At 45.7% G+C, this 13,331-nt stretch overlaps 1 protein-coding gene across 4 annotated transcripts in view; it reads right to left on the bottom strand.

The window, feature by feature from the left end:
- RNF38 (ring finger protein 38) overlaps positions 1 to 10,956 on the bottom strand; it is a 159,714-nt gene extending 148,758 nt beyond the window's left edge. For all 4 annotated transcript variants that reach the window (XM_053568815.1, XM_053568804.1, XM_053568825.1 and 1 more), the window contains exon 1: positions 10,600 to 10,956. In XM_053568815.1, coding sequence (XP_053424790.1) covers positions 10,600 to 10,846 — 247 coding nt within the window. In that variant the 5' untranslated portion in view covers positions 10,847 to 10,956. The remainder of the gene's footprint in view (positions 1 to 10,599) is intronic.
- Between the last annotated feature and the right edge of the window lie 2,375 nt (positions 10,957 to 13,331).

Genomic DNA, 13,331 nt, shown 5'->3' with positions numbered 1-13,331 from the left:
CCAGTACTTTAGGAGGCCCAGGAGGAAGGTTCACTTGAGGCCCAGAGTTCAAGACCAGTCTGGGAAACATAGCAGGGCCTCTGCAAAAAAACAAAAAAATTACTTAGGAGGCTGAGGCAGGATGATCACTTGAACCCAGGAGCTCGAGGTTGCAGTGAGCTATTATTATGCCACTACACTCCAGTCTGGGCAACAGAATGAGATCCTATCTCTCAAAAAAAAAAAAAAAAAATTGGTATTAATGCAACTTTGATATTCTTGGCCTTCTTTTGTTTTTAAACAGCTCTTTTTTTTTTTTTGTAGAGACAGAGTCTCACTTTATGGCCCTGGGTAGAGTGCCGTGGCCTCACCTAGCTCACAGCAACCTCCAACTCCTGGGCCCAAGCGATTCTCCTGCCTCAGCCTCCAGAGCAGCCGGGACCACAGGCACCGGCCACAACGCCCGGCTATCTTTTGGTTGCAGTTTGGCCGGGGCCGGGCTCGAACCCGCCACCCTCGGTACATGGGGCCAGCACCCCACCGACGAGCCACAGGCGCCGCCCATTCTTGGCCTTCTTATTAAGGGCTAGCAATCCCCAAAACACCTGTGTTCTGCTAACACATTGTCACAATCTATCACTGAATTATCTCTGAAATTATCAATGTGCCTACTACATTGTAGGCATTCAATATACGTTTAGCAAACCATTACCTTTAGTGGCCACCAGAGGCCACTGAAATACAAACGGGTTAACCTCTCCAAAAATATAAATTACAAATAAAGTAAATGAAGTAGCCTAGATAATAATTTACAATTAGGTTAAGTCACTACTAATCAACATACTTGACTAAAAACAAGTGGTAAAAAAAAATGAACTTTTATCCTTCATTAAATAGGCAGATAAAATGCATTCTTATGTATTCTAAAATCCTGTAATATTTAGCTATTTGGTACAGCCTTTTCAAAAAATATCTTTTTTTTTTTGAGACAGAAAAAAAAAGTAGACAGCACTCTACTCAAGCTGTCGCCCTGGGTAGAGTGCTGTGGCGTCACAGCTTACAGCAACCTCCAACTCCTGAACTTAAGCGATTCTCTTGCCTCAGCCTCCCAAGTAGCTGGGACTACAGGTGCCTGCCACAATGCCCGGCTATTTTTTGGTTGTAGTTGTGATTGTTGTTTGGCAGGCCTGGGCTGGATTTGATCCTGCCAGCTCTAGTGTATGTGGCTGGCACCTTAGCCGCTTGAGCTACAGGCACTGAGCCTGGGTAATATCTTTTTAACGGACTACCCAATTTAAGGTCGATTTCCTCAAACCAGGACAAAATCATGCTAGATAGTTAAGAATAAACTTCCAACTCCCGACATGACTCCAAATAATTAAAGGAAGGGTCAGGTTTCAATAGCAGTAGGTTTCCATGGAATATACACTCTCTACCTGTACACCACACATGTCAGAGCTAATTACAGCAACATAAAGGGCCCTTTACCCTCAGCCTGAATAAGGACTCCTGAAGTTGACTATCTTCAAGTCTGACAATCACTTTTGCAATCAACTGTTTGGTGCATTTCTTTAAGAAAACAAACAAACAAACAAAAACCCAGCAGTTTGAGATACTAGTAATAAGTAATACAGTAATAGTTAAAATTAAGAAATAAAGTTTGGGGCGGCGCCTGTGGCTCAGTCGGTAAGGCACTGGCCCCATATACCGAGGGTGGCGGGTTCAAACCCGGCCCCAGCTGAACTGCAACCAAAAAATAGCTGAGCGTTGTGGCGGGCGCCTGTAGTCCCAGCTACTCGGGAGGCTGAGGCAAGAGAATCGCTTAAGCCCAGGAGTTGGAAGGTTGCTGTGAGCTGCGTGATGCCACGGCACTCTACTGAGGGCTATAAAGTGAGACTCTGTCTCTACAAAAAAAAAAAAAAAGAAAGAAAGTTTTTACTGAAAGATTGCCAACAGAGCTAAGAAGAACATCATGATGTAGAACAGTTGATAAGAGTTTATTAAGCACATATCCCCAGATTAATTTTTTCTTTCTAGTGGCAGTAGGGGGAAAACAGATTCCCAAAAATGTCATTCAGTGCTTACTTAGTGGGCACATCCTCCAGGGGAGTAAGCAAGCTATATGTTTGGCTTTCTTGAGCAATCATTCTGGCAATACGGACATAAAGCAAAGTAGACCCAGATTTCTACAGACCTTTTTCTGAAGTATTTTTCAGCTAGAATTTCAAACTTAACAAAAAAAGAAAAAGAAAAACAAAACTCCAAGCTCAGTCTTGTGCTTTTTTAAGCCTCAAGTGTTTTGCAAGTATTAGAATTTAAAACTCTTAAATGTATTCACTTAAACATGTTCCTGTCAGCATTACCCCAACGCTCCATGATCCACTTTTGGTACTGTCTCCAGACGATTTTAATCCCCGCCTGACTTCTCCTCACCAACAAGTACTTGGATACCATCTTTACCCTGCCTGCCCCCATTACTTGGTTGTGCTTAGGGAATTATAATTGCAGTGATCCCGCCTTTAGAACATCCTCAGAACACAAAGCCTCTTTGTACGGCTGGGGGTGGGAGGGTGCCTTCCAGACTCCACAGTAGAGGGTAAGTGGTGGTAACAGAGGAATAGGAATTGGAGCCACTAGGGTGGCTCTCAGTTCTGTTCAATGTAGTTTGTGCTATTATTTGTGGGTGACTAGCCAGGGTTCTATTTAACCTCTGCACGCACTCCCTTGAGACCAGAGATGGGGGTGGGGTCAGGGAGGTATAGGAATGGAACCTATCCTGACAGATGGGCACAATCATCACCAAACCTAGACCAGGGAGCAGAAGGAAGCAAGAAATAGGGAAGAAATGCAGGCAATAGCTGTCCTGAAGTGCACCCCTCTGCATTGTTCTCAGGACCTCAGGTAATGAAATTTCTGACAATAAAGGCTACTCAAGTAAACCATTGGTTTGCACTTACACTACTGGCACTCAGTAAATGCTTGAATATGTATTAAGATGGCTATTAAAGAACTACGTACCACATCTATGGTGCATCTTAGAATGGGTACAGGCGATTGCACTAATGTACACAGCTATGATTTAACAATAAAAAAAAAGAAAAGAAACATTAAAAAAAAGAACTATGTAGATAGAAAAAAGAAAATAAAAAATAAAGAAGAAGAAAAAAACTACGTAGAAAGACAAGTCTATTTTTTTTGAGACAGTCTCACTAGGTCACCCTAGGTAGAGTGCCATGACGTCATAGCTCACAGCAACCTCCAACTCTTGGGCTTAAGCCAGCAGTTCTCAACCCGTGGGTCGCAACCCCTTTTAACAATGAAAGTACATTGCGGCATTAGGAAGGTTGAGAACCACTGGCTTAAGCGATTCTGTGTCTCAGCCTCCCAAGTATCTAGGATTACAGGAACCCGCCATGATGCCCAGCTGCTTTTTTTTTTTTTTTTTTTTTGTAGTTTTTGGCCAGGGCTGGTTTTGAACCCACCAACTCCGGCATATGGGGCTAGCGCCCTACTCCGTTGAGCCACAGGCACCACCCGCAGCTACTTTTTTTGTTGTAGTTGTCATTTGTTGTTTAGCAGGCCCAGGCTGGGTTTGAACCTGCCAGCCCCCTAACCAGTGAGCTACGGGGTCAAAGCCTATAAAAAAACTTTTTTTTTTTTTTTTTTTTTGAGACAGAGTCTCAAGCTGTCACCCTGGACAGAGTGGCATGGCGACATAGCTCACAGCAACCTCCAACTCAGACTCCAGTGATCCTCTTGCCTCGGTTTTTCTATTTTTAGTAGAAACAGGGTCTCGCTTTTGCGGAGGCTGGTCTTGAATTTATGAGCTCAAGCAATCCACCCGCCTTGGCCTTCCAGAGTGCTAGGATTACAGGCATGAGCTACCAAGCTTGGCTAAAAAAACTTTTTAAAACAAGACAGCCCAAGGCCAGGTGCCACTCTGGGATGCCGAGGCTCCCAGATTGCTTGAACTCAGGAGTTCCAGACCAGCCTGAACAAGAGCAAGACTCCATTTCTAAAAAATAGTCAGTGTTGTGGGGGGTGCTTATAGTCCCAGCTAGTTGGGATGCTGAAGCAAGAGAATCACTTGAGCCCATGTGTTTGAAGTTGCTATGAGCTATGATACTATGGCCTTCTACCAAAGGTGACAAAATGAGACTCTATCTCAAGAAATAAAATAAAATAAACAATACAACCCAAAAGCCAAATGAAAAATACTTTTTCAGGGCGGCACCTGAGGCTTAAAGGAGTAGGGTGCCAGTCCCATATGCTGAAGGTGGCGGGTTCAAACCCAGCCCTGGCCAAAAACTGCAAAAAAAAATAAAATAAAATGGTTTTATAAAGAAAAAAAAATACTTTTTCTTACGAGAATCCCAACTCTTCTCTTCTTATAAAAGTGAACATGAAATGAACACTGTTTTTCTTTTTTGGCCCACCCTACTTCAGTTTAGAGAAACTGCTCACTTTTTACTTCTATGATAAAACAGGTTTCAAAAGATCAGTAAGCACCATCTGCAGATACTTAAGTCAAAGGTGCTGAAGCAGAATGTATAGACAGGTACTCAATTCAAGAAATATCCCAAAAGCACTACAGAAAGGAATGCCCTATCTGCTTGCTACTCTTTTTTCCATGTATATGTTTCTTCCTCTTAATACTACCTTTCTTCCATTTTTCTTTCAATAATGTCAAGTGATTAGTACATACATCAATACTCAAAATCTCTCACCTATTTCTACACATACTTTATCACAAAAGCAGAAAATGTCTTTCTATATCATGACTCGAGGGAGCTAGTTATAAACCCTAGTATAACCCCATCAATTCTACTATTCCACCTGCCCAACATCACGTCAGTTAACTGTTGTAAGCAATCCTAAAGACAGCACTAATAACCATTTAAGCAGAACAAGAAAAAAACTGAAACTATTGTAGGTAAGAATTGTATGTATGAATTGTTTATTCTCCTGTGTGGACATAAGACCATTTTTGTTAAACATTTTTAGGGTTTGTTTGTTTTTTTTACAATTCTATAGTTTTTTTTTAATATATCATTTCTTCCCTCAAAAAATCCTTCAAGAAAGCAGCAAAAGCAAAATGCAACTCTCTATCCATCACCCACAATCATGTTTTAAAATAATACAAAAAGACAACAGAAACCATTTCAAATATACCTCTCCCTTAAGTCCCGAGAACAGCACTCATTCATGACAACTATTCTAAAAAACATGCTGCCATTATTTGCAAAAGCAGTAGGAAGTCCAGTCTGGTCCTTGGTTTGTACTCCCCCCCCTCCTCTCTCCAAGAAAAAATGAAACAGCAGGAAGTGTAAACAACCACTTAATGGAAAATACAAATGGGTAAATATTTTCAAACTTGGCTAAAAAACCTCAGGTATTCAGAAATTCAGGAATGGTAGCATGGGGGGAAATAGGAAGAGAAAAATAACATTACATTTACCCTAGAAGTGAGAGCAGTAAGAAAACAATAGCAAATGTGGCACAGAGCTACTTCCACTCCTTCACTTACCACATACTTTTGTCTTTTAATTATTTCTCTTGCACTGTGTCTTACCATAAGCTAAATAGCTTTTTCTGCACCCATTTCTCCAGCCTCATAGTAAAGTTTATAATTTTAAGCTGAGCTCTTAAGTTCAGCTGAGCATGGTGGTGAAAAAGCTCAGGTAGAGAACTCTTTTTGAGCCCCTGGACCAGCACCAATCAAGCCCTCACTGTAGATCCTACAATGAGTATGGATGACACAGTTACACCTGGACCAACAAACAGTTCCCAAGCTGGAGGACAGTACTAGTTCATAAAGCACCTTTGTGCCCTTTTATAAATTATAAATTCATCCCTAAACACATCAGGACTACTGCAAAACATAAATGTCATAAGCTAAAACATTAAATCGAAAAGGTATCCCTTCTCTACCAGTACACCGTTGCACACCAGGTGCTCATCTTGTTAAGTGGAGCACAGAATGGACTTCCCCCTCACTTGTCACCCAAAACAGGTATCCGTGTGCTTTAATTGTGCCTACACAGCAGCCCTGCATCTTCAAAGTGGGTTCCCAGAATGAAGAACCTCTGCAAACAGGCACTTGACAAATTTCAGTATCAGAGAGCCTCATATTATTAATATAAATTCATTCCTAAACACATCAGGACTACTGCAAAAAAGGTCTAGCAGATAAGGAAAACCAACAAATTTTAAAGAAAAGAAACTCCCATTTTAGGGATATTCAGTTGTTTCCTAAGACCCTAATCTTTGACCCCAGATTCAAATAACTAAACATAAATGTCATAAGCTAACACATTAAATCATTGTCATCTGCAGAGGGATGAACCGTCTTTCTCTTTTAAAAAGGCATGATCAGATAAGTTTACTTCTGGGGGATTACTTGCTCCAAATTTGGTAACTTTCCTTGTCTACTAGACCCTTTTTGCTCTTGTCCTAACTACAAAATCACATATAATGTGGTTAAAGCCTATTAAACCTGACAAATTATCCTGGTAGTTGGTGGACCCCTTAGCTCTCTGCATGAAAACAAGAGGAACTGACCACCTAGATCAGTGGTTCTCAACCTTCCTAATGCTGTGACCCTTCAATACAGGCCTCCTGTGGGTCGCAACCCACTGGTTGAGAACCGCTGATCTAGATTAAGAAGGGTGCGTCATCCAACCCTACCATACTCTTTCTAAACTACACAAAAGAGCTAAATATCCCATGGGTCTAAATCCCATCCCAGTTATCCAGAGGAACAACAAAAGACAGCAGGAGGGAAAGCCTAAGGGGTAGGCTGGGGCAAAGCTAAGACAATGGTTCTCAAACTTTAGTGGACATCAGAATCTACTGCGGCGGTTCTCAACCTGTGGGTCACAGCATCAGGAAAGTTGAGAACCACTAATCTACTGGAAAGCATTCTCAAAGTAAGATGTTTGGGTCCCTCCCTTCACCTGATAAATCAGAATGTCCTGGAGAATTTCTATTTTGACAAAGCTCAAACTGCTGACCTAGGTCCTCTAGAAAGTTTAGAAATACAGTAGAACCTTGATAGCTGACCACCCTAAGTTGACCTAATTTTCATAGACCAGACATGCACCACATGTGTACAGGAGGGCTAGTTCCTTATATCAACCACCGCTGTTTGTTGACCAGCTTGTTACAGTCCCTTGGGTGGTCAACTTACAGAGGTTCTATATACTGGGAAATTATCCACATCCAACAGCAGTTCCAAGATCAGAAAGGGGTGAAAAGATCACCATCCTGCATGGCTGTGCTGGGCTAGAGCCTGTAGCTAGTTTCCATTATTATTGGGCAAAAACTCGTGTTCTACAAACAAAAAAATTTTTTGCATGTGAGAAATATTTCAAACATCTGAAAAATATTTAGTATATACTGAATATCTCTGTACCCTACACCCAACATTAGCAGATCTTAATCTGCAATTACCTGATTCAGATTTTTTTTTTTTGTAGAGACAGAATCTGACTTTATGGCCCTCGGTAGAGTGCCATGGCATCACACAGCTCACAGCAACCTCCAACTCCTGGGCTTTAGCGATTCTCTTGCCTCAGCCTCCCGAGTAGCTGGGACTACAGGCGCCCGCCACAACGCCCAGCTATTTTTTGGTTGCAGTTCAGCCGGGGCCGGGTTTGAACCCGCCACCCTTGGTATATGGGGCCGGCACCTTACCAACTGAGGCACAGGCACCGCCCCTGATTCAGACTTTTTAATCTGAATCAGATAATTTATACCGAGGTCCCCTCTCGGTATAAATAAAGCCCTCTGTATAACCCTGTCCAGTCTCATTCCTCATCTTCTCTTCCCAGAGATACTTACTTTTAATTTGATGTTAGTCATTCCTATGCATGTTTTGATATTATTGCTACATACGTAAGTAGCCACAAACAATATTTTGAATGTTTTCAGGTTTTATACAAGTGGAAAGATTCTGTAAGAAGTCTTCTGGGACTTGCTCCCCCACTCCATATTATGTTTTTGTTTTGTTTCGTTTTTTGTAGAGACAGAGTCTCACTGTACCGCCCTCGGGTAGAGTGCCGTGGCGTCACACGGCTCACAGCAACCTCTAACTCTTGGGCTTACGTGATTCTCTTGCCTCAGCCTCCAGAGTAGCTGGGACCACAGGCACCCGCCACAACCGCCCGTTTTGTTTTGTTTTTTGAGACAGAGTCTCACTTTATTGCCCTTGGTAGAGTGCCGTGGGCACTCACAGCAACCTTCAACTCCTGGGCTTAGGCGATTCCCTTGCCTCAGCCTCTCAAGTAGCTGGGACTACAGGCGCTGACCACAACGCCCGGCTATTTCTTGTTGCAGTTTGGCCAGGGCTGGGTTGGAACCCACCACCCTCAGTATATGGGGCCGGCGCCCTACCCACTGAGCCACAGGCGCTGCCCCATATTATGTTTTTGAGATTCATCCATTTTAATGCAACTGACCATAGTTATTTTTCACAGTGCTATAACATTAAATTGTGTGGGTCTATCTAAAAATGAATGTAATCCTCTGATGGTGGATGTTTAAAAGTGTTGAAAGAGCACTCTTATACTTTTTTATATTTTCTTGGATAAGTATGCAAGGATTTGTTGCATATATATCCAGAAATGAACATTTTAGGTAGATAGGTATGTCCACCTTCAACTAAACATCAACCAAAAACACTCTTCAAGGCAGCTGTAGTTATTTACATTTCCTCTAGCAGTACATAAAAGTTTATTTCCCCACAACCTTAATAATACTTGGTTATCACAGCTTTTAATTTTTGCCAATCTGGTGTGAAATGCATCTCACTGCTGATTCAACTTGCATTTCCCTGATTATAAGTCTTTGACACGTACATTTTGTTTACATACATATAGATATATATGTCAAATATGTGCTTCTTATAGTTTTTTAGAAAAATCTAATTCAGATGAATTAGATGGACATTCCTTCCCTAAGCACCTTGCCAACAGCTCCCACAACTGGAAAGTTGCTGTGCAGGAGGGCAGCAAGAAAACAGCTGAGTTAAAAAAAAAAAAAAAACACCAAAACAGCTGAGTTAAACAAGGAATCATCTTGGACAAAGGGCCTTAATTAATGCATTTGCTAATTAATTAGTCTTTCCCTTTCTCTTTTTGTCAAACCTTACTTTCAAGATAACACTACAGGCTCTTATGCCAACATCCTCAGAATGAGGGGGGAAGAGGTACTAAAGCTAGAACATTTCTATAAAAGTCTAACTATCCTTACTCAAAGCAAATTAAGTGATTGCCCACCAATATACATTATCAATCTTGCAAGCGACCATCCATCTCCAACAGACTCCTTTCAAACTCATCGTGTTTAGTTCCCTCTTTGAAACATCCCAATCGTTTTTTCTAGACTAAACACCTCCCCCTCCCTTCAGCAACCCTCTCATCTCCCTTCCCCCACAATGACTGAATACCCTGTCCTTTTTCCCTATTCCACAGCTTCTATTTTCTAGCTCCACCGGACCCTCTTCACTACTTGTAACGCGTTACTCCTTTTCTCCAGAACAGCAAGAACTCTTCCGGAACCCTTCCCTTTCCCAGATGCATATGCAGTTAAAAACAACCCACTTAAATCACCCAAACCAAAAACAGAAGATTTACAAGTCAGGCAGGCGAGTGACTTGTTCCAATCCTCCCAGCTTTCTTCCCCCTTCACGCCTGGGATAGTTCTTTCTCTGGGAATTCTCCAAGTGTGGTAGGTCCAGACCACCGGGAAAAACTTACATGGCCTTCTGTGGTATAAATGTCTTTACCAGGGCCATGTATGCATTTCTGGTTTGGGAATGAACAAAACTCGAACCATCTAATGAAAAAGATACCTTACGGGCGTCTCCACAAAAGCGGGCAGGCCTCCCTCCCATAAATTTCAGCCGAATTGGTTTAGTCCGTGCAGTGGTGGGGAAGAAGGTGGCCTGGCAGAGACCAAACAGTCCCCACGACAAGAAGTTTCCGAAGCTCTGCCCCACTCTCACAAAAAATCTTCTCCTCGACAGCACACCTCTCACAGGAGCCTCTCCTTGCGGCTCCCCGGGACACCACCAAGCTTCCAAATCGGCCCCCAGCTCCTCCGTGCCCGCAAGAGATTTTCTTCTCCGAAGCCAGCCCCTAAAAGGCTAGGTGGGTGTGCCAGCGAAAGGGCCTAGCCCCCTCCTCCCCGATCAATCTCTCACAGTTCTCGGGGGCTGGGGGCTCAGTCTCCTCCCAGCCCCCTCTGCTCCGGGCCCGTGCTGGCCCAGGGTAGCCCTGGGTCCCCGCCAGGCTCTGACTCTCGCCTGCTATGTGACCTTGGGCAAGTCACTTCCCCTCTAAGCCTCAGTTTCCTCCCCCGCGGAGCGGAGACCTAGGGAGGTCCTGCCCTGCTCACCGTGAGGGAGGGGATTACCCACGGGATAGAAAAACGCTTTGTGAGCCACTCGGCTCGGCAGAGATGCAGGACTCACAGGGGCTCCGGGGCCGGACAAAGCTGACCCGCAGAACGCTCCTCCCCCTCCGCGGAGCCGGGCGGCTGGACCGCACGCCTTCGGGTCCCCCACCCCCGGGACCAACCCACGCCCCTCCCCACTTGGCCCGCTTCTGGACCCCGTACCTGCTCCCGGCGCTCGGCCGCAGGCACCGCCACCGTGGGCGCCCGCACGGAGAGGCCCGTGCCCGAGAGGGCTGAGACGGTCAGCGGCGGCGGGCTCGGACCGGGGCGGCGGGGGGCGCTGGCGGCGCGGGGGCCCGAGCTCGGTGGGGCCCGGCCTGGGAGACGACGATTGAGGCTGGAAGTGCGCGGCGGCGGCGGCTGCCGAGGAGGCTCCGGCGGCGACCGCGGCGGCGGCGCTTCCGCTCATGGCGGGGCCGCAAGCAGCGGCTCCGGCTGCGACTAGACTCCGGCGCGGCGGGCGCAGGCTGGGCCCCGGCTGGTGGCGGCGGCGGCAGCAGCGGCGGCGGCGGCGACAGAGGCGGCTCCCGGAGGGGGAGGAGGCGGAGCCGGGAAGCGGCGGCGGCCGCGGAGGGGGCGGGGACGCGGAGGGGGCGGGGACACTGAGCCGCCGCCGCCAATGGGCGCCGGCCTCCTCGGTCGCTGCTTTCGTCCGGCGGGCGGTACCGAAGGGGATCCTCAGCCTCTGCGGCTCTCCGAGGCGGGGAGACTACGCGCCTGCCGCCCTCGGTGAGAGCCCCACTCACGGGCTGCCCCGCCCCCGGCCCGCCCCCGGGGCGCGGCCGCGGGCCTCTGAGGCCAGGCCTCGCGCGACCAGGCAAGGGCTGCGTCCCGGCCGCACGGCGCGGCTTCCCTCGGCACTGGTGTTTCCCTCGCGTGTGTGGCGGGGGCTCAGCCCGGATGCCTGCGGTTCGCCGGCGTGCCCTCCCGCCGGACTCCTTCCTCCCACACGTAGTCATAGTCTCCTCTCCTCTCCCTTTCTTGGCTGTTTCCTCAAAGTTTTTCTCTTTCAGACTCTTAGGGAAAAAACTCTCCCTTCTCTTCTCAGACTGTGTTTCAGTGATTAATCAGTCCCTGCGGACTCGGAGAAGATAGCAGGAGCAGAAAGGAAAGAGATGGAGTTGAGCTGCCTTCCATGAATCCTGGAGACCCATCTTGAATTCTGAGCAGAAGCCAACCTGGTTCTGTCCTAGCCTCTCGCCCTTTTCTCTGACTTTACTTCCCCTTTCTCACTTTAAGTGCCCTCGTCATTAAAAGATTTGAAGAAAATCTTCCAGCCCAAGTGGGCCTAGTCTCAAAAAGGGGAGGTTGTGAGGTGAGGAAAGGCTTTTGAGTTGTGCTGACAGCTCTCCTACATGGGGAAGAATTCTACAAATTCATCACCCTCTTTGGCCACCCTTCTCTCCTTGGATATGATTTTGATCACTAAATCCATTTCCTTCACGTTTCTCTTTCGTCAAAGCCATAGAGGAGCAAAATAAACTCAGCTATGAGCTACAGGGGTGCCTCTTAAGTGCAGGCATGTGGGTGAGGGTGCAGCTAAACTGTTGACTAGATTGTTTCAAAAAAGTCTTAGCCTTTCCCCAACTGGATACTGAGCAGACAGAAAGAGCTGTGAGTTGGCAAGGGAAAGTGCTGGGTCAATCTCATGAGAGATGTGTAAATGAATTGGCAATAGACATTTCAAATTCCATGCTGGCTCTTGATAGATGCATGATCTTTCAATTACACTGTCAATTATACTATGATCAGCAATGCTAAGCGCTGGGGATACAATGATGAAAATGGTATAGTCCATCTTCAAAGAGTTTACCATCTCCTTGGAAGACAAACATTTTTAGAAATTAAGAAGAAGGAATTCACCAAGTGGGTCTGGTTGGGGAAAGTAGAGTGGCAATATAACTTGGATTATATTTGGCCAAGACACCAAGATTTCCTAAATCCCATTCTTGGTTTTCTGGTCACAGAGAAGGTAAGTAATACTGAAGATGGGGCTTCAGTCCCAGTGGCCACTGTAGAACACCTATAAGCTTCCAAATGGAGGCATGTTTTTTTCCTTCAATACATCTCAGCAGCCTTGAGCAAAATTAGATCTATTTTTACCCCAAAGCCCAAACCCAGTTTCAGCTGTAACAACTTCAATTTGAGCAAATGCCTTCACAACCAGCCCTAGAAGAGAGGCAGTCTATTCCAGTAACCTGAGGCCAGCAAGAAATAAGGGAGAGGGCCAGGCAAAGCCCTGATCCACTTCGCCTTGCCAGTTAAGGGGAGCAAAAGAGAGACTCCACCGTGTTTGCTCAGATTTTTATCTCAAAATTTCCATCCTCCGGAGATAATCGGGAAGTGAGATGAGCATTATGGATTTAGGAAATCACAGGTTTAATAAGGTGGGAGCACAGCCTGGATGAAGACTGGTGAGAAGAGATCAGACTGGAAAGTTAAGACAAGTTCTTGAATGCCATATTGTGGCATTGGAATTTAAGATATTAAGGTGGTAGAATCAACAGGGTAACTGTTGAGAAAGGTGAGAGAGTCATGGATAACAAAGATTTTTGCCTTGGACAACTGGGGGGATGGCAGTGCCATTCTTGCAAATAGGGATTGTAGAGAACTATGGCTGGTTAAATCAGTTTATTTCTGTGACCCTCCATGTAAGGCAGAAGAGCTGAAATGAATGAACTAGACTCACTACTATACAATTACTAAGGACCTTCTGAGATTGAGATCCAAAGATTTACAAAGGAGAGGCAAAATAGAAGGATTGCCAATTTCACTTTTTTTACAATTTTAAAAAACTCTGTTGGGGGGCGGAGCCTGGGGCTCAGTCGGTAAGGCGCCAGCCCCATATACCCAGGGTGGCGGGTTCAAACCCGCCCGGCCAAACTGCAACCAAA

Source organism: Nycticebus coucang, chromosome 2, assembly GCF_027406575.1.
Source record: "Nycticebus coucang isolate mNycCou1 chromosome 2, mNycCou1.pri, whole genome shotgun sequence".
NCBI lineage: Eukaryota > Metazoa > Chordata > Mammalia > Primates > Lorisidae > Nycticebus > Nycticebus coucang.
Note: the sequence above shows the minus strand (reverse complement) of the source record. Positions and strands in the feature narration are given on the sequence as shown.